Source organism: Aythya ferina, assembly GCF_964211825.1.
Source record: "Aythya ferina genome assembly, chromosome: 18".
Lineage (NCBI taxonomy): Eukaryota > Metazoa > Chordata > Aves > Anseriformes > Anatidae > Aythya > Aythya ferina.
In genome coordinates, this window is record NC_140317.1 from 6062445 (window position 1) to 6083742 (window position 21298).

The 21298-nt window shown below is 40.8% G+C and overlaps 1 protein-coding gene and 1 long non-coding RNA gene across 2 annotated transcripts in view; one reads left to right on the forward strand and one right to left on the reverse strand.

Moving 5' to 3' along the window:
- Positions 1–2466: 2466 nt before the first annotated feature.
- LOC311420721 lies at positions 2467–9446 on the reverse strand. The gene is made up of 2 exons (XR_014684496.1): positions 9307–9446; positions 2467–3150 (listed from the first exon to the last, which is right to left on the reverse strand). It is a non-coding gene; the product is annotated as an uncharacterized lncRNA (long non-coding RNA).
- FOXK2 (forkhead box K2) overlaps positions 8656–21298 on the forward strand; it is a 48034-nt gene continuing 35391 nt past the window's right edge. The window contains exon 1 of the mRNA XM_084491859.1: positions 8656–9632. Coding sequence (XP_084347985.1) covers positions 8671–9632 — 962 coding nt within the window. The 5' untranslated portion in view covers positions 8656–8670. The remainder of the gene's footprint in view (positions 9633–21298) is intronic.

The window sequence follows — 21298 nt, forward strand, 5'->3', positions numbered from 1 at the left end:
TGTTGTAATTTTTCTTCATTCCTGTCAGTTTCTTAATCTGGTTTGTCACTTAGTCATACAAACATTTGCTGGCACAATGGGAGGTGCTGTAAGGATGGGAACTAGTGGCAAGAACAGGAAATGACACTACCATTGAACTGTTGGCTAAATATTTATCTTTGACATGAAATACCTTTTAATCTTGTAGTCATTCATGAAAGTGTTGAGGATAAAGCCGATCCAGTTACTTAAGCTACTCTGGAATTTTAGAAAAATAGTACTTACTTTCAATGACAAATTGAAAACTTGAACATTAGAAGCAGGATATGAAGATTCTAATTTAAAACTACTTCCAAAGCCTCCAAAAATGCTGCTTTTAAGAACATTCTTTTCTACATTTCCCTGCTTTGCCTCATCCTGTCTTTAAAAGGGAGGGGGGAAAAAAGGGGTTTGGGGATACTTTGTGGACATTTCAAGGTTTCAAATTAACTTGTTCAAAACTGATTACTCTTTGATATTGTTGGCAAGATAAGATGATTTTACTATATAGATCTTTTTTATTGTGTAAAATAGCAAAGGTGACTCCAAAATGCAATGTTGTGCCAATGCATTTAATGGTATAGTGAAACCACGAGTTCTCAAAGAGGGCAAGTTCTCTATTTAAAATTCTCTCCTGGGAATTGAAAAGGCCAAGAATGATGATTAGATAGGAGTGTGTTTCTGTTCGGATGTCTTGTGATTTGTTCTCCTCTCCTGCTTACCTCCATTCCAATCTTGTTGTATTCAGTTACGGTTTCTGTTCCTGTTGAGTCCTGCTTTCCAAACGTTTAACTATTAGTTGTTTTTGCCAACTTCAGACCGCCTGTTGGCTCACAAAGGAGTTAAAATTGATGAATAATAGTACACTGTATGTTTCTGTGATCGTTGTACATGTTTTTCTTCCCCTCTCATGTTCTTATTAAAAGCCTGGCTCAATAATTGCCATAGCTCCTGTATTGAAAAAAATAGCTTTTTGGTCTCTTCTTACAAAAGAAGAAAATGAATGGAGTGATTTTGAACGACATTTACATTTTTAAGCTTGCATAAAGATGGAAAGAATCGCAGGTGTCCAATCTTCAGAGTAAGTTGAAAACATGCATGGAAAATGGTATCTGGATATAATTCAAAACTTACTGCTGGTAATTTTAGGGTATGCTCTTATCTGTATTTTCCTTTTTTTGTTTAATCAAAATGGAGAAATGAACGAATGAGAGCATGCAAATTTTATGACATTACAGAAACACACTTTGATTGTACATGGGCTATTAAAAGGGACAAGAGCCCTAAAAGGCATCTGAGATAATAGGTTAAGGACTGCAGTACTTAAGGGTATTGTCATACTGGCACAAAACAAATTCATACTGCCACCTTCAAAGCATGTCCAACCTGAGACCAGCCTCTTGGGATTAGTGTGAAATTAAAAAATAATAATAAAAAAATTATATTGATCATAATTTCTATTAAAAGCTAGAGGAAGTAAAACACACAACAAAACATAAAAAACCCACTCACCTCATGTTCAATCTGACAAGTCTGTGAATTTGCAACTAAAATCATCACTGGGAATCGCTGTAGGAGTATGTCAAAAAGTAATTTAATTGTTATTTATCTCAGGCAAGATTGCATAATTGTGCTTACATCAGTAATTATTTGATTCCTGCTAATGCCTATTTACTAAATGTGTTTGGGTGTTCATGTTTTTTTTATTATTTTTTTTTTTGAGGGAGGACCTTTATTGAGCAAAATAAAGGTAATTTCATCCAATAATGGTATTAGTGGTGTAATGAGGAAAAATAGTAATTTGAGACTCATTAGAATAAAGTTAGAAATTCAGTTTAATCCCCGAAGCCTGGCAACACACTAACTGAATCATTGAGTTGCTGGCATCATATTCATTGAACTTTTAAAGTCACCTACCAGCACTGACCAACCGCAAGGAAGTGAAAGCAGTAAGCAGTGTAGGATTTGGGTAGCAGATATTTTTAGGGGCATGTTCTAAAAGTAATAATCTCATAGGGAGGCATGTTTTGCAAAAATATTTTGAATTAGATAAGTTGATAGTGATGTGTAAAAGCTGATTGATTTAAATTTTGAGTTTGTACCCTTGGGAGAGAAGGAAATACTGTGTATGCTTCAGCTGCTCCCTTCTAGTATGACTGCTCTATTTCTAATCTGTTTTTGGTTTAGTTTGTATCTTAGGATCCTGTTAGAAAATTACTAGATTTCTTCCACCATATTTAGGTTCTATGGTTGCTATATTACTGTCTTCAGTAGTAAACTGCAAAAGCTTTGTACTCAGCAAGTTTCAGGTTGCTTCTACCAGTCAGAAGCTGTTAATGCATAAAGCCCCGTAGCTCATGCTATATATGCTGTTTGCTATGGAGTTGATGCATGTTACAGTTTTTCCATCCACTGCTGTAGTCTAGCCTCAGACAAGTTTTAAACATATATTTTAAATATTGTTTATTATTCCGTATATATTAAATGCATGTAAGTGCTTCTGTTTACATTAGTGTTCAATAGCTTCTGTTGAGAAACCATTTTTCTCCTGCTGCTTCTTTTTTGGAGCAATGTGTTTATTTTTCTTAGATGCATCTTTGCATCTGACAGAGTTATTAAGTAGCAAGTAAATGAAGGAACTGTAAAAATAAGGGAATTGCTTCACATTTTCCTTCTGTTCAGTTTTGTCCAAACAGGCAATTCCTTTTGGCAATGGGTCTGCTTTGCAGAATGCTGTATAATAAATGTCACAAGAACACTGGTAAGAAACTTCAGATCTGAGTCACGAGGAGGATTGTTTATTTGCTGCTTTGAATAGTCTGTTGCATGGATCCTTTTCGAAGAATGAAATGCAAATAGACCAATATCACCTGATATTAACCACAGACTAATTCAACTAGCAAAATAAACAAATTGGGGTAGAGTAGTTGAGCTTTAGATATTTTCTTGAATGCTCAGAGATGAGAGATTTATTCCTCTGCCTGTTGAAAGACTGTCAGTAATGGGTGGCTTTCCGATCACAGACTCTGGTTAGCTGTTCTCTAACGCACTGTAATGGTCTGACTGCTGAGACTTCATTTTTTTGCTCTCAGTCTTGATATTTCAGTGACTGTATGTTGGGATTCTGAGTATCTGCAGGAGGGAAAAAAAGGATTTTGGTACTGATGTTTTGATAACCATTAAAAACAAACAACAACAACAAAATCTAAGACCAGTCTATGCTGTCTTTTACATGTTACTTTCCATGTTAAGGTGTCTGTGAATCTTGAAAAGATCCCTGCATGTTAGAAATGTTTGCAGTTTGTCCCCTCTGTGATATTTTTGGAGGCTGGTTGAACACCTGATGACTTGTGCAGGAATCAAATATAATCACATCATAAAGTACACACATCATAAAGTTATGTGATGTGGAAGTGCTGGAAGGAGACTGAAGAAGAGTTCAGTTAAAAGTTGAAATTCTTCTATGGTGGTGAATAGATTTCATGGATTGTAATGCTGCTGTTCCTCTAAAACAGAAGTGCCAGCCTTTCTGAGTTTTCATGGCAAGTTATATAATTTTATTCAAATACCTATAGTGGCATATGCATAGCAAATAATCTGAACAATTGGAGCTCTCAAAGAAATAAAAATCAGCAAACACCCTTTCCACAGCGATATTCCAGGACTGATGTATTCTGATAGCAAAAACGGAGAAGTCATTTCAGTCTGAGGTATGTTTTAACAGGTACTGTGAACTGTTGACTTGGAGTTTTACAGCTCCTGATCAAGTGACCAGGTATGTAAAATATACAGTGGCAAAAATGGCAAAATAACGTGAAGAAAAATCAAAAAATTTTGCTTAGTTGCAATTATAACTAATAATAGCTGTGATTCTCAATGTTAAATACGGTAAATGTTGCATCTGGTAAAGGTCAGCTTCTCTGATTATTATTCAAGCCTAGTGGTAAAACCAGTAACCTGTTGGGAAGTGGAGAGTTGCAAAGTAGTGGGGGTTCTGCGCTCCCAGTTAACATGCAGTACTGCTGCTGTGGCTTTTAAAGAAAAAAAAAAATCCTGTGGTGTTTTTAGAGCTGCTGCTTTGTGAATAATTATCCTCTGAGGGTGAACGGGATATTTTAAATTTAGAGCGTTTGTCTGAATTTTGTCGTCTGCTGTTGCTTGCAACAAACCGAGACGTTAAGGTTGTGTACTTTATTTTTTGGTCACCAACAGCATCTTCTCTAACTCCATTGCAGTTTCAGGCGCGTGACCGCCTGCTTCCCAGAACCGCTCGAGGGTGACGGTGTCGCCTCCCAAAACTGCTCGTACAACCCAAGAAAACGTGTTTTAACTTCAGCCGGCAACGGGCTGTGGCGTAACCGTGAAATAATCCTGTCAGAAAACGCCGCTACGCCTCCCTCAGTCCTGCCCGGACCCGTTTTTCTCACAGAACCCTTGGGGCGGTGCCGGGACCGCGCTCCCGGCGCCGCCCACGGCCTCGTAGTGTTTACAAACAGCCGGTGGAGCCGAGCCCTGCTCTGTTCGTCCCGTAAAATCCCCGGCCGGTGAAGCAAAGCCCCCCCCGGTGCCCGGCTCCAAGCTGTCAGAGCCCGGGGCACCGCCGCCATGAGGCGTTGGGGGCGCGGAGCAGGCTGGGTAGCAGGGCGGGAAGCGAGCTTTCCTCACAGGAGATACCCCGCGCCTGAGGGGGGATTGCACGGGTAGATGCCGGTTGACAGGGCTGTCCTGGCTCTCGAAGCCCTCGTTTCCTTTCCTCCGAGGTCAATAGGATGCTGTAGAGTAGGGAAATGGGGTAGCGGGCAAGGTTAAACATCCAGTTTTGGTCTCCTGTGGTGCGGCGACTCCGCACCCCAAAACCAGACTCTGAAAGTAGGGGAGAGACGTTCATCTTGGGGCCATTTCGGATAGAAAAGACCCTTAAGATCAGGCACTTTTAAAAGTGTTACGCTTTCCAGTCTTTTTCTGTTATTACTTAAGTCATGAGATCTGAAAGACTCCTTGGAAGAAAAAGACAAAACTCTTTTGAGGTAAAATGTTATCTCCTATTAGTTCTTAATTTGAGGTAAAACACTATCTTCTATTCTTAGTTTAAGACGTTATCTTCTATTAGTTCTTAATTTGAGGTAAAACACTATCTTCTATTCTTAGTTTAAGACGTTATCTTCTATTAGTTCTTAATTTGAGGTAAAACGCTCTTTTCTATTAATTCTTAAGTCACTTCAAGAGTTGGCTGGGTGTTTAACATGGGAGCTTCACACCATCCCGATCGTTTGGTATTTTTAACATTTTGCAGTACTTACATGATGCTTTTTTAATACTTACCCTTGACAAAAAAAAAAAGCGTTTGTGAGAAAACAAGCGAATCACAGCATGAATCCTAATAAGTTTTACACACGTTGTTAAAGTTAAGCATGTAAGGAGTTCAAGTGTGGTTATCAGGATTACTTAAAAATGCGGTCTGCATAGCAGCAGTTTTGAGGCTGTGTTGGAGGGAGTTTTTACTGCTTACTAAGGTCTTCTCACCTAGTAAATAGTAAAAAATGTGTGCTTGGCAGGTGCTGAGGAAGGGGATATAAATACATGAAATCTTTATTCAATTGTGCAGGTTTTAATATTTGAGGTGCTTACCTTGTTAAACTGCACGTGAATGTTATTGAAGAGTGGTTTTGCAAATTTACTTGGTAGGTTTTTGTTTAACAAAAATCAAATCTCACTGAAAGCTTGTGATACTTGCTGTAATAAAAAGATTATGGATAGCCCCTAATGGCTTTTAAAAGCTGTTTAATGCTGCTTGTGTCAAAGTAAGCAATTAAGGTCACTTAATCCATTTGATTATTCATCAAGTTGCTCTGGTAGCATCCCATGTGTTTGGATTGGTGAAAATATGCATCTTGAGAAGGCTGCTTTGTAGCCCTCCATACAGAGCACATGTGTAATGTGAAAGCTGAGGAAAGAAAACCTCTGTTTATATGACAGTTCACTAGCCCCAAGCACAAGCAGACTGTAAATAGACACCCTTGGGTTGCTACAGCATGGGCTTCAGGAAAAAAAGATCACATCCAATGTAGTCATTTAATGGAAGCTTGCTAATTAAAATAGTATTAATAAATTAGACCTTAATGTTTATACATTCCCGTTAAACTCCAGTCAGATTGTTGTAAGGTTAGAGGATGAAATAAGGTTTGCTGAGTCTCAGTTTCTGTGGTGCAAACACGCTGCTGCATAGTTCAATGTGAACTGGAGAGCATTTGGCCACTTGGTACAGAGGGCCAGGAGTGGCGAAACGCAGAGACTGCTCTGAGAGCTTTGTTTGCTTCAGTGGCAATGGCAGCACCTCAAAAGATTTAATTTTGTTCAGTAGGTTGGAGTCCCAGTTCTGTCCTCAATAGTCAAGGTAACCATAGGGCGGTTGGGGGAGATTGAAGTTTTTTTTGCTAACCCTTAAAGGCGATGGGTAAAAAAAAATGTGTGGAATAATATGCATCTGCTGTACAGCTCTAAGATAAGGACTGGGTTATGTTCACTCAGTGGACTTCTGGGGAGTGCGGTGTCTCAGAACAGCTCAGGAGAATTGCGTGTAGATTGAATGGTTCTTCCACTTCCAACTGCTCCACTCCCTGCCTTATCCAACAGAAAACAGAACTACAAGCGGGCAGGTTGGAATGACCTTAAAACTGATTTTGTATGGTCACAAAGAAAATGACTAAATCTGCACCAGTTTAGAAAAACATTGGCAGAAAGATGTCAACAAGATCTTAAAATGAGTATTACTTTTGACAACAGAATTTGTTGTTTGCTCTACAGTGTTGGAAATAGGAAAGTAAACAGACTTTCTGCTAGACGCTTTCCATCGGGTAGCATACTGATCGTTGGACACTCAAAGTATTTTCAGTGTATATTATAAAACTCTACTTGGCATTCTGTGTTAGCAACTGTTCTCTACCCCGTTCTGTTATGAGAAGCACAGGAACTAATATCAGCTTGTGAGTTTAGGATCGGATGTTATTAATAAATTAACACAAATTTAAACAAAGTTGTGATTCGCATAATGGAAAATGTTAAAAGTATCATTAATGCTTCGAAGCTTTGTGGACTGAGCAACCATAAGAGCGGTAGAAAGTGCTGCTGGCCTGATGGGAATCTGCCTGGCTGCTGTCCCAATCGGCCTGTTTCCTCTCTCTGTGGGTGTGGGAGCGTGTTAGGAGATGGAAATCCATCGGTAATGTTCAGCCGCCGTACCCCTCAGGATCCCTCACCAATTGTTAGCAAAGCAGGCACAACATTGCTGTAGTCAGACCACAGCCAAGAGATTTAAAAAAAAAACGTTGAGAATCTGGGAGTCATAACTGGCTCTCTGATGCTGTATCTTTTCTGTGCCAAACATATGTTGGTATAGAAGAAACTCTGATTCTAAATAACAAAGTGTGGGCAAGATTTAACTGAAGTTTTCCGTAAAAGAAACCAGCTCTCTAAACGTTGCTATATTTTTCACTGTGTCTGATGTGATAATGCAATCAGATAAATGGACGTAACTGTTCTGGAACTGTATCGTAGTTGTTTATAGCACGTGTTGACACAATCCTAGGAGTAAAAAATAAGGTTTGCCAGACCTTGCAGGTAGCGTGTACGGTGTGCTGTTCTGGCTCATAAACGTAGGATTTCTACGATTAAAGCTCTGTTGGCTCGGACGTGCAAAACCAGAAGTTTGAATTTCAAATTTAGTACTGGGTGTTTGTTAGTGAGTTGATTGGTTTTGACCAGAACATAAGAATGTTTTTAACGATTATTGCCAATACTTGCAGAGCATTTATGTACCACCGAGGAAAGTACTTATGCTTTCTGAATTAATAAATGAATTTCAGTACTGTCTGGGAAACAAACACAACTTAACTGCTTGGAAACCTTGTAAGGCTATCTGGGCTGTTGCGATGAGGAGTGTGCCGTGTATACATCTGTTTATAGGCATAGATAATTTCTAGCACCCACTTCACTGTTTATAGGCAAAAGTGCTTCTTAATTGTTTTCTTCTCAATCCTGACAGTGCCTGGTCTTTGTAACAGAGGAGCACTGCAGACGTGTTTACAGGGTTTTGGTCAGGTACGCTGTTCCTGATGCAGGTGCTACATTTGGGTGAGCACAACTAATGCCTTCCGTTTGGGAACCTGTAATATTCTGAAGCAGAAATGCTGATGTGGGTTCTTGATCGCTTTTTCCTATTTTCTGACACTTCTCTCTTCGATGTACTCTGACCCTCAGTGAGGAATCGGTTACAGCGATTGGAGGTCTAATTCTGTTTTGTCACGTCAGATCGCTTGCTTACTTCTCGTGCCCTAGTTCTTAGAGAAAACTAGGGCTGAGTCAGGTGTACGCGCAAATAGACTGTCTCGCCTGAAACTTTTAAATTCAAAGCACTGCACTTGTATGATGTGGATGTCATAGATGCGGAGTTGCCTCTAGCATCACCCCCCTTCTCAAAAGGCTGTCAAATCCCTGTGGTGCGCAAAACCTTATTAATTTTTTTTTTTCCGTGATTATTTGAGGCTGACGGGGGCAGTTTCAGCACACGGCTTCCCAGGTGCAGCGTGGCTGGGTGCCCACCCGCCTGCCTTCCCGGGGTCGGGCTGCTTTCCCCCGCAGCAGCCAGCCCCCGGCATGTGCCGCCCGCCCGACCTCGAGCTGCGGGCGGGGCCAGCGGCCTCCCGCAGGTGCCCCCGGCCCCGGGAGGAGGGCAGGGGCTGCGGGGGGCAGCCGGCAGCCCGCGGCCCCGGCGGGCAGAGCGAGCGCGCCCCGCCCGGCCCCGCCTCGCCTCCCGGCCCCGTTCTGCCCCGGCGCGGGGGCGCTGCCCGCTGCCGGCTCCGCTCCGGGCTCGCGGCTCCGCTCCGCGTTTTGCCGCCCTCCCCCGCGCTCCCGGCCCCCGCCAGCCGAACGTGCAGCGCGGCTCCGTCCTCAGCGCCGCTCCTCATTGGCCGCTCCGCCATAGCCCCATGGGCGTGCGGGCCGCCCGTTGGCCCGGCGCCGCCGTCAATCAGCGGGCGGCGGAGTGCGTCAGGGCGGGCGGGGGGGGAGGGGGAGGAGGAGGAGGAGGAGGGGGGAGCGGCGGCCCCTTCCCTGCCTGTGGCTGGCGGCGGCTGCGGCTGCGGGGCCGGTGCGGGCGGAGGGGCGCAGCGCAGGGCGGCCTCGCTGCCTCGCGGCCTCCCGGCCTCGCTCCCTCCCTCGCTCGCTAAGATGGCGGCGGCGGCGGCAGCGGCGGCGGCCGTGGCGCGGCTGGAGGGCCGGGAGTTCGAGTACCTGATGAAGAAGCGCTCGGTGACCATCGGCCGCAACTCGTCGCAGGGCTCGGTGGACGTGAGCATGGGCCACTCCAGCTTCATCTCCCGCCGCCACCTGGAGATCTTCACCGCCGCGCCCCCGCCGCCGCCACCGCCGCCGCCGCCGGCCGGCTCCGACGGGCCGCCGCCTCCTGCGCCTCAGGGCGACCCCGCGGCTGCTGCCGCTGCTACCGGCGGCGGCGGCGGCGGGGGGGACTTCTACCTGCGCTGCCTCGGCAAGAACGGCGTCTTCGTGGACGGCGTCTTCCAGAGGCGGGGAGCGCCGCCGCTGCAGCTGCCCCGAGTGTGAGTACACCGGGGCCGGGCCTGCCGCCTGTCCCCGCCCGGCCGCGCTGCCCCGTGCTCGCCCCGGGTGTCGCGGCGGGGTGCTGCCCCCCCAGCTTGTCGCCGTTCGGCAGCCGCACGGGGGGTGACAGCCGGGGGACAGCGTCGCCGTGCCGGCTGCCTCCTAGGCCTCCTTCCCCGCCGCCCCTGCTCCCCTTGCGGCACCAGGGTAGCAGCCCCTCGGCCGCGTCCTCCCCGCCGTGTGCCCGCTCCGCCGCACCCCGTGCTTGGCCCTCCGGGCCGCTGCAAAGCCGGGGAGCCTGGGGCTGGCGGCTGACAAACGGTGACCCTGCTCCAGCGCCCTGTCTTGCACGGAGCTGGTGTGAGTTTGGGAGCAAAGCTGTCTGCAGCAGTGCTCGGAGGTATTGTAATGAGCAAACAGAACTGGATACACCCTTGAGTATTGTTTACGTGCTTCAAAGGGAACCAGTCAAGTGGTTATCCGCATATCTGGGATTTTTGAATTGAGGATTGGTGCTGAGTAAACCTTGTGACACCCTCGGTGCTTTTACTGAATGTAGAGGGTTTATTTTTTTTAGGGGGGGGGGATTGCCTACAGATTTTTTGTGGTGGTTTTTGCTCTTTGTCGGATTGTACCAGTGATTTTTTTTTTTTAATGACTAAACTGAATCATCCATGTGAAATACTTTCACTAGTGCTAGTGTTTTAAGACCTGTTTCCGTATGTGACAGTAAATGCATCAGGAGGCTTTAAACGGTAATACATTTCTTTGCCATTAGCAAATATTAACTGTCCTTGCAAAATAATTTTCTAGAAGAGTACGTGAGGCCTACCTACCGTGGTTAAGGCTATGTTGAGCTGTAAATAAGTGATCTGTGTTCTGAGGAGTCTCGTGGGAAGAGTGAAAGTGTTTTGGCTCAGAATAATTTTAGGTAGCTTGACTAAGAAGTACCTAAAAGGTTATGAGGTTTAGCTTTACAAAGCACGTGCCATTGGTGACACATTCTTAACGTCTTGTAAGTTTTTAAACTTTCTTTAGGGCTTTGATGGTTTATATTTTCCACTTTGACGTCTTTTGCGTTAGTTTCCCCATCTTGTTTATCTGTAAAAAATCAAATTGTCTTACCTTTCTGCTTTCTAGGAAGTGCTCATTCTGAAAGGCTTTAACAGTGCCAGTATGTGTGGAGTTGTATAATCATGAATACAGTTGGATGACTTGTTTGACCTTTAACTGTAACTTCTATTTTTGCTTTCTGCTTTTTAATATTAATAATCATTTGGCATGTGGTTAGTCTATATTTTAATCTAAAGCATTTATGAAATACAGATCAAATACTTCCTTCTTTATAAACAGTTTGGTGCAATACACTAATTGTAAGTAAGTCATTGTGCATTACATATGTTGATTACAGTCTAGAATTAGTTTGAGTAATTTAGTCAGTAGCATTCTGTTAAATGCTTAATTCCTCAGGAAAAAATTACTGCTGCTTCATGCTGTCCATGTAATTGTTGTCTTGTAATTTATTTTTTTCTGTCAGTGTTGTCTTTTTAAGGGAAAGATAATACTGAAGGATTTTTTTGGTGTCAGTTTTTTAATGAACAATGATGAAAACTTCTCTGCAGTTAAATTTTTTTTTTCATGAGTGTACGTAGGTGGTGCTTACAGAAACTACACTTGCTTGAAACTTAGTGTGCTCAGTGATTACACCATTTGTTAGACTGCACGCTTGTAGCTTTCTGTTTCAAGATCTGTAAGCTGGTTAAAGTAGTTATCTCCTTACAAAATATAGGTGTGATCTTCCAATAAGTCATGTAAATAAAAGGTGGCATACCTTCAGTCCTGGCTAGAAACAATGGAGCAGTGTGTGCACCAAATGTACTCAGATTTCTTTAGTCAACAAGCATGGGGACGAGTTTTAGCTTGAAGGGCAGGCACATTCAACAGGGTCATAGTTAAATCAGTGGTTAAGCTCAAATGCTGCTTTATTATTTTTTTTAAAAATACAGAACTTCATCAGAGAAGTCTTACTGGTGTTGTATAGGGAAATAGTAGTTTCATTATTTACAAAGTCTTTTTTTTTTTTTTTTTTTAGCATAGACGTCTTCAGACAAATTCAAAGCAGACGTTATCTGCTTATGGCAAGTCATTACTGTGAATTGCTGATGACTAATAACGTTGTAGCTGTGTTCTTGAGTTTCATTGTAGATTTAACTGGTCACACTGAAGATGATCTCCTGGATTTTAAGAATCAAACTTAGTTACTGTGTAATGTACGCATTAACTGACACCTGAAACGTGACTGGAAGGAAAGCAGTTTTGGTGCAAGTTGAAGATTGATGATTGCTAACCTCCAGCTCAAGTAATCACTAGATCTATTTTTGGTGGTGGTGGTTAATCCTTCAGCGTTGCCAGTAATATGCTTTGCCTATGACTACGCAATCACTTGAATTTTATTTTCTTTAATGGCAGGTGAGGTTAGAACAAAAAAACACAGAGTGGCCTGTTCTTTCTATTGGTTTTGAAGCAATCTTGGAAACTAAGAATGAAGCATCCATCTCTGTCACTAATAAATAGTGACTTACAGATGACTCCAAGTGAAATATTGTTACAGACATGAACTGTCTTATTTAATTGTCCCTAATATTTACATGTGATTCATGTCTTCTTGGCCTTTTTTGATTTCAGCACAGTGTTTAAACATGATTGCATTAATAATGTTACTGAACTTCCTGTTTTTGGAAGGGAAAAGCAGAAATACAACTCTAGTCTCCTGCAAACCACACGTTTTAAACATCTGGGGAAATTAAGTTATTAGAGTCTGCTTATACGTGCTCTAATAAAGGCATCTTTCTTTCTACAAATAAAAGTGCCAGTAACACAGAATTACTGCGCATTAAGATAACTGTTTTGGTCTCTATTTTTAATGTTTCCCTGGAAGCCTCACTCACAGTTCAAGCATTTCAGTTATCAAGCAGGAGGTAATATCAGTGGGAAGTGTGTTTTTGTTTTTCTGATTCTTGACAGACTCACATTCGTCCTTGTGTGTATACAAACCAGCTGTCATCTTGTTAGATGATTAAAATGGACGCTAGGGAAAAAATAGCCATTTTTTTCTTCGTGTCCAGTAAGTAGCTCTCCCGTCAAGGTCATAATGCACAGAGGCATGGGATTGAATAAGTGTTAGAACTGCATGTTAAATGCACACAAATCTGAGCAATTCAGTTAAGTCTCTTGCAGCTACCTTTAAGATCCATGGACTGTCACTGCTGCAGCTTATAAAGTCCATGTTTCTTAATTGTTTTCATTTGATGCTTGTCAAGTTTCCCCTGACTTCAGTAAAAGCATTTTAGGATATATCGCTAGATAAATAATAACATTGATGCTTGACTTTTGAGGTACTTGTTTTGAAAAATACCTTTTATGTTGGGCACTGCAGCTGTTGGTGACAGAGCTCTTGTATACAGCTTTTGGAGAGGCAGGATTGCAGACAGATGTAACTGTACAGCTGGAGAAAAACAGACTGACTTTTGGGTACAGCTTAGCTCTGAAAAAGGATTGTTGTGTGTGTTGTTCCACCCCCCACCCCCTTTTTTTCTTTCATGTTACAGTCAGTGGCTTGGATGTACTTTGCATGGTAGCATTTAAATTCACAAAGATCCTGACATTTTAGGCCTGACTGTTCAAAGACAGAGTGTGTTCATTTGGACAAAGACATATTTTGTAGATTAATGATTATTTTTGGCTTTGGTCTTGTGGAAGTAGATTTGGGAATCATAAGACAAGATACCACTAGCACTGGAGCAGTATCTAAGGCAGAGCAAAGATGCATCCAGTCTGTTACCTGTCTTGAAGAGTGGCCAGCCGTAGATGCCTAGGGACGAGTATAAAAAATTGACAAAATTAAATAGTTATGCTTCTCTTGTTTATTCTTTTGGATCCCAGTTAGGTTTGATTTCTTTCTGAGTTCAAAACCATTTAATGTTTACATTTTTTTTAATGACTTGCTCTTTTTCCCCCCTTCCCCCTCCCCAAATCTCTTTAAACTTCTTACATCCACATCACTTTCAGCAGTGAGTTCCACAGCTTAATTTGGAGCCTGTGATGATCTTTTTTGCTGAGCTTTTTGAGCTTTACACCTGGTAATTTCATTTGATACAACTGAAGTTAGATCTTTTATAATAAGAAACTGCAAATAATTGTCCTATTCTGTCATTCATTTTATAGACTTCTTTATTGTTTACTGAGCATAGGAGCTCTTATACTAAACCATGTTGAGTGCATCTCACTTTAGCTTAACACCTATTGACTAATCCTAAGGCAGGTCTCTATGGCTGAAAACTAAAAATACATCTGTTTGTGTACTAGTCCTTTTCCCCTTAGTGTACAAAGGGCCAAATCAATATTTTTAGTTTGGTGTTGTGGTCTGGAACTACAAAGTGCTTTTTAAGTAGTAGAAGCTTTCCTGGTGATGGAAGCCAGTAGATTCTGAACAAGGATCGAGTATATTCACTAAGTAAACTCTTCAGGAAGATTTTTTGTGTTCAGCATTACACATGCAGGATACTGCAACAGATTGTAAAGAACCTCTAATATATCAGTGTGCTTTTTTAATTTTTGGCGGTTGCTTAAATTATATGCAGAGATGTGATTGCTATATGCATTGTGGTTGCACACATGCTCAATGAAAATTTTTTGCTGGAAGCAGTTCAGGTTTGGCTTACCAGTTGAGAGGAAAGGACTGTAGTATCTCCTTAGATAGTGCTAGCTGCTCTTTTAGGAAGAACGTTGTATGCTTTTTGTTTTGTTTTGTTTTTGGCTTGAGCTTGGTTCATGTTTTAAAGAATTGCTTTATGAATTTAAGTGTTAGGAAATCAAACAACACTTTTTTTCCCCCAAGGAATATAGTTGTAAGGATAGATCAATTACCTCAGGATTGGCACCTGCTTTTTCCCTTTTTTGATAACACTTCTGATAGATACAGTTGCTTGTAAGGAAGACAGCTGGCTGAATTGTTTGTGAGACCTTCTGATTGATTCAGGTTTAGATGAGTATGAAGGAGTTCCGTACTGGAATTAAAACTATGAATTACTTAGAGGTTATCTCACAGCAAAGAACTAAAATATTGGACTTGGCTGTGACTTAGAAATTGGACTCCAGAAACATTTTTTTTTTTTTTTTTATTTTTTTTACTTTCTGTAGCACACACTGTCCCATGGCATAAGAAATAATAATCTTAACTGGCTTATGTTTATAGATCTTTTTTTGGCTACTTTAAGATTCTCAAATGTCAAGCTCTGTGGCAGTAGTGTTCTCACTGTAACCGGATCTGATTGAAAGGAATGTAGGAGGAAGAAGGTAGAACGTGTACCATTTGAAATGAAAATAGAGATGAGTATGAAGTTTCTGTAGTCATCATTTGTGTAACAGTTGTTTCTGTCATCTCATTTTTTTTCACGTTTCTCTCTCAGCTGAACACACCTTATGAGTGAAATGGCTTTTGTTACTGAGACAATGCTACAAATTGTCAGACACCAGTCCGGTAGCTGAGGTACAATTCACAGGTTTGGATTTGGATTAAGTTGCACTTGCCTTGCGTTTTCTGTTGGTATGATTGATATGCAGAATTGAGTACGGACATCTTGTATACAGTTCTACTGATCTTAGGAATGTTACATGAAATAATATAAGCCAGGAAATCACCGTACAAATTGGTGGCTTCCCTCTCATTGCTTTCGAGTTCTGACGGAAGCATAATTAGTGTCGTTGTGGTGTAACGGTGTAAAGTAAGGATTAAAACTGTCTGTTCTATTAATCTGTAGTTGAAAATGAGTTTTGAGATTCTTACCTTCAGTTACATTAATGAGGCAAGAGCTGTGTAAATTAAACCATTCTTTGCTCTGTACTAATTAAATACAATCCTGTTTGTCTGTTATGAAATACCCAAGTTTTGAGCAGGGAGAGACAACTTCTGCTATCAGATGAGTATAAGGAAAGTAAGGTAATATTTCACCCTTGCTTTTCAAAATGAATGTATGTGATTAATTTGCTTATAATCAGGAAATGACATTGTCTTGTAAATATTAGTCCTTCATGAAGGTACATGTGTTTTAGTGAATGATTCTGCTGTGGAGGAATTCTGCTGCTGTTTGTTTTTTTCCCAAGCATATGTAATTCTCACGCACTGAGCGAAGAATTTTTTGTCACAGTCATGCCTAAAGTATTCCAAGTAAGATGACTGTGCATCTGATTTACTGTATTTTTCTGTAAATACAGCAGTACCCTCAAGACCCCTTAAGCCCCATTATCTTATGTAAAATTATGTACAACACTTGGAAAAATCAAATATAATTTCAAAGAACATTGCAGTTTTGTCATGTAGCAGTGTGAAGTCGTGTGTTTTGCAGAATATGATGAATTTTCACAACAGACTTGAGTTCACTAATAAGCTAGTGTCCTCCATGGAACTTCATACTGAAATACTGGGAAGGTGGTGGTTGTGTGTACTGTCTTGCTTATTTTCACGATAAAAAGTTGATGTGTAGTGACATTTGTTTCCTGCGACTTCCTGCCTTTAAGGAATTTTTTGACCTAGATAAAGCAGTTGGGAGGGGAGGAACCGTATTTACTCTGCAGCTATTCCACACTGGATGGCAAGAAAATAAAAATTATATTCTTCTGTTAAGATTTCATCAACGTTACCATCTTGTTGAAGGGTGCTGGGGCTTTACTAGGTTACTCAAAATCTACTTTTGTGATAGATATTTTTTAATAGGGATAAAGAATGTCTCTCAGTGATCGGAGTCTGTGTTTCTTTGCGTTTGTTTGTGTGGTTGTGCTACAGCTATTGATTGTGCTTGGGCAGTGTTCTGTACTTCCTCACCAGTACTGCAAATTGTAAACTTTTACAAAGGAGCATCTTTGTGTGCTGTAGAGCTGAGTATTTGTGGAAATAAAATTTTTAACATTCAAAAGCTTCAGTATTCAATAAACAAAACTTTATGCAAACATATCACCTTTTTGTGTGTCCATGTGCATCAAATACAATGAAAAACATGAGCAAATTGACATAATTGTGTCCATGCTAAACTCCAAATATTCTGGCTAACTTCAGCGAGACAGCTCACATGAGTAATGATGCACGTGCAATACAACATTTTTAGAGTAAAAGCTGTAAGTTTAAAAAACAAATCAAACCAGAGACATGTCATTATCAAAGCTTTATGACGTACAACAAAATATAAAGTCGACTGGAATTACATTTTAAGTAGTGTTAATTTAAGGTTTTACATTAAAAATTAAGGAAGGGACTTGCAGTTGGACCCCTTCTGGAAGCAGAGATGACTTCAGCATCGGATCAGATGGCTCAGCACCTTGTCCATTTGAGCTCTGAGCATCTCCAGGGCTGGGAAATGGTTAACAATGAGGTGGTAGTTATGCGAAACATTTCATTTTGAAAAAATATTTTCCAAGCAGAATTCTGGGAATACACAGGTTTGCTAGCATAATGTAAAACTTCATGCAAAGTCATGAAAACACTATTTGGTCACTATTTGATGTTTCTACTTGATACTTTCATTGGTGATCTGAAGTAAATGCAACTGCTGATAAAAACATTTACAGATATTTATGATGATGGTAAGTCACAAATAATGAAGGCAAAAAAATGGACTTGTGCAATCCATTAAAAAGAAGTAAAGAAAGAGAAAACGCATCTGAAAAGATACACAGGCCAGATCTGCAGGATAGGAAGCTAGTCTGAAAAGTAGAAGCAGAGTGCATTTACAAGTCCTGACTGAAGAGAAATTGTTTGATGCTTATCATGAGATGTGTCAGAGCAGAGTGATGTGATGACTCTGTAGAAATAAGGGAGCTGCAGCGTGGAGCAGTGATTGATGGTGGAGCTTCTGGGGTTCTGAACCAAAACTGGTATCGAAGAATCTTGGAAAACTGTAAGGTTTTAGGGGGGGCAACTGCATAAAGGAATTGAAGGCTCAAGGATATACCAAGCAGTGAGGGACTTAAGGAGGTCAGTATGTTTGCCTTCTCAAAAAGGAGTGCAAGATGGTGTGATACCTATCCGTTTATGGGGAGGAATTAGACTACTGAAAGTCTTGCTAATGGATCAGCACAGGATGAAACCCCAGAGGGTGTAAACTGAAGTCTCAAGGTTTGAACTAAGCACATATTTTTAGCAGTGCTGGAATACAGCTTAGAGGAGGGATTGAATCTCCATTTCACCACCTTCTGCTGATCAAAAGTAGAATCTTTTGGGAAAAGTTGCTTTAGTCAATAATAGTGATGATGATACACCTTTCTGTAGTCACACCTGATGTCTGGGTGCAGTATAGGTATGGCTGGATGAAATTTAATGCCCTGGGGCTAGACAATGTACAAGTAGGTGAAGCTTCTTAGCTCTTCAGGCTTTACTTCGTCTAAAAGTCCTTTCTTAATACTCTTCCACTGGGTAAAGCAAGAGGCTTTTTTATTATGTGTTAACAAGGAGTCACTACTTTTTTTTTTTGTTTTTTCTTCTAATTAAAATTGCTTCTAAAGCATCAAATATCTAGTTGGGCATTTATTTATTTGCACTTGCCAGCAGTATTGTTACATGCAAATGATTTTGATGTTTATATTCATCATCATTGTAGTCTTCATATGGGAGTACACCATAAAAGTAGTTTTCTTGTAATATCCAGGGATTCTCTGAAAAATGTTCTTCCTCAAGTAAATCTTAGATAATAGATCATGGGGTGTAAGCCTCCTAGTTCTTGCGTTGGTAAGACAGGTTAGCAAGTAGTAGAAAAAGAGTTTACACATTCTTTTGAAATTAAATTCAGGTTTTCTAAATCACTAAGAGGAATATGTAGTTTTGGTTCAACTGGCACATTGATAGAAGTTGCTTTTAAATTCTGCTTTTTACAGACATTACAATATGGGAGCAGATAATTTGCCGAACCTTTTCCTTCTTGAAACCTCTTAAATGGGGATAACAGATATCCCCCTCAGCAATGCAGGAATGAGTATATGCTGCTTGGAACTTCAGCTTACTGACAAAACAAAGGTTTGTTGTTGTTGTATTTAACTTGTGTTTTTAAAATTACATGTGTGTTTGTTAAAAAAAAAAAAAAAACAGCTTATTTGTGCTTGGAAATAGAGTAAGTGATATAAAGTGCTGAGGTTTTAGATAAATAATTACATATTCTGACTGCAACAGCTGAGAGAAATAGTTTAGCTTTCACAGAAACATCAGTTTCCCCAAAAAAAAAATATATATATATATGAAATGCTGGTGTCTTAACACTGTGGACACCACTGCATGATACATTGTTGTACAACGTGGAAGGTAAAAGTTTGATTATGAAGGTACAAACACATAATTATCTGTTCTGTTTTGTTTTTTAAGGCTGAGAATTAAGTTAAGGACTACAAAGACGTCTAGCCTCTGTCTTAATGAGAGTACTGTATAAACCTCCATACGTGGACAAAGATGACTCTAGCATTTTACATTGTGTTATGGGCATATTTGGGGTGTTCTAGCCCAAATATAACGTGAGCAGACAAGGAGTGTACACACAGGCTGTATACCTTAACTTAGCTAAGTAGGCGGGTGTGTTGATTACAAGTGTGGTAAACACAAAGAAAGTAGTTGGAAAGTATGAGTGATGGAAGCTGACTGTTAAAGAAAAGATTTCCCTCCTTAGGTGCAATCCTCTGTTCCAGTCTTGATAGGGGGGTGAAGAAGGCCTCTGTCGCGCTGAAGGGAGATGGGCTTAGAGAATGAGATGAAAAAGCATAAGGTTTAGACAACAGAAGGGTAAATGTACTTGTGCAGAATTCTGCCAAAAATGCTGTAAGAATGGTAAAGAGGAGGATTTTAGCATTGTGCTACGTACAGATTAGAAAACTGGAAGATGAGAATTCAGTTACTACATGGGGAGGATCAGGATGTTTGGTCAACATGTTTTGCACTAGGCAATGGACAGGAGAGTATTCATGGGGTTTGGAGTTACGCAAGGAGAACTGGAGTGGTTTGCTGGCAGGCTTGAGAAAGGATTGGACAAAGTTGAAGATCACCTCAAGTTTAAGAGCTGTGATTGAGAGGTAATATAGTTATCATTACAGAAAGTAATGAGGCGCTGACATTGATGTTTAATTTGGCTAATGCGGTGATTCAGAAGAATCTTGGGTCTGACTGCTAAAAAGACGGGCAGAGCTGTCGTGAGCATCTGAGCTAACCTGGCGTTCCGCTTGCGGAGAAGGAGCACAGGGGAGGGGAAGGTCTTGCTTTCTGCATTGCTCCCACCTGCAGGTTGTGCTGCCTTCAAATCACATCAGATGCTCCAAAAGCCACCGGCATCTGCTTTTTTTGGGTATTCTGGGGAGTTTTCTGTTGCATTGAAGTGGCTGATGGGAAAGGTCTGACAAGCAGTGGAGCTGGCATGAAGTATGTGGTGGGCTTGAACAGTATTCATTTGGCTTGCTGTGTCTCGTGGAGTCATATACAAAGGAATTGCTTTCTTAAGAGCTGTTATGCTTTATGAAGTAAAAATGGAAATGAAAGGAGGATCCAAAACAGTGTAAGAGAAGACCAGGCAAGTTCTTCTGAGATTATATATTTTGATAGAGGGGTATGCAAAGTATTTGTTTTTGTTTTAAGTGAAAAATAAAAAAGCAAATCTAAATAGCCTGCGTGTTGAGCTGACTCAGTTGTGTCATACCTTTTGGCTAATACATGCTTTCTGGCCCTTTTTTTCAATCTCTGCATAAATGTAAATACATAGAGAAGACCACTAGAGAAAAAAAAAAAAAAGCACAAATTCCTTGGCTATGGATTATTTCACAGCAGAGGGACAGCACTGACGTATAGTCCTCATTCCATATGCTAAATCATCATGTCTCTAATTTAAAGGTCATCAGTACGGCTGGCAGTCTAAGTTACATTGCAGGACTGCGAAGACATGAGTTGTAGAGATTGAACATTAAGGATATAGTAGAGATAAAGGACCCTTAAGTTTGTTTTTGTTTTTTTTATTTCTTTGTGGAAAACCTTACCTCAGAAAATGGATTTCTCTGCATTTAAGACAGGTGACTGACTAGAGTTTGTGCAGCGTTCTATTATCTGTCTGAAAGAAGAAACGAATGTGAAAAAAATTCTAAAACCCTTCTGTTTTTTAAATGTCCCTTATTGCAGAGGTCACATGTATCCTTTGCACTTTGTCAGGAAATATGTGAATCTGCTGCAGTTGACTCTGTAGGTAGGTGTGATGGGGATTTCCTGTGTTGGCTTTTGAGGTTCTATTTAATACCTGCTTGATAAGAGGTAGAAATATCTCAAAAAAAAAAAAAAAAGTGTTTGTTTTTTTTTTTTTTTTTTTTGAAGAGAGCTTTTTCTTTCCATTCTTTATGCAAGATAAGTAGCCAAGAAATCAGTTCAGTTGATTCAGCCTTCCAAAACAACTTTAGTGGGCTTGGAAGTAGCTGTGCATTTGGTCTCTGTTCTGATTTATCTGACTTCTCACTGTCACTCTGAGACTTGCTTCAGAGGAGACATGGTGAAATGTTTAAGAAAAAAACAAAACAAAACAATAATTTAGAAGGGGATCAGATTATAGCAAATTTTTTTTTTTCATTTACAGTACATTAGCCAGTGGACTTGGGTGCTGAC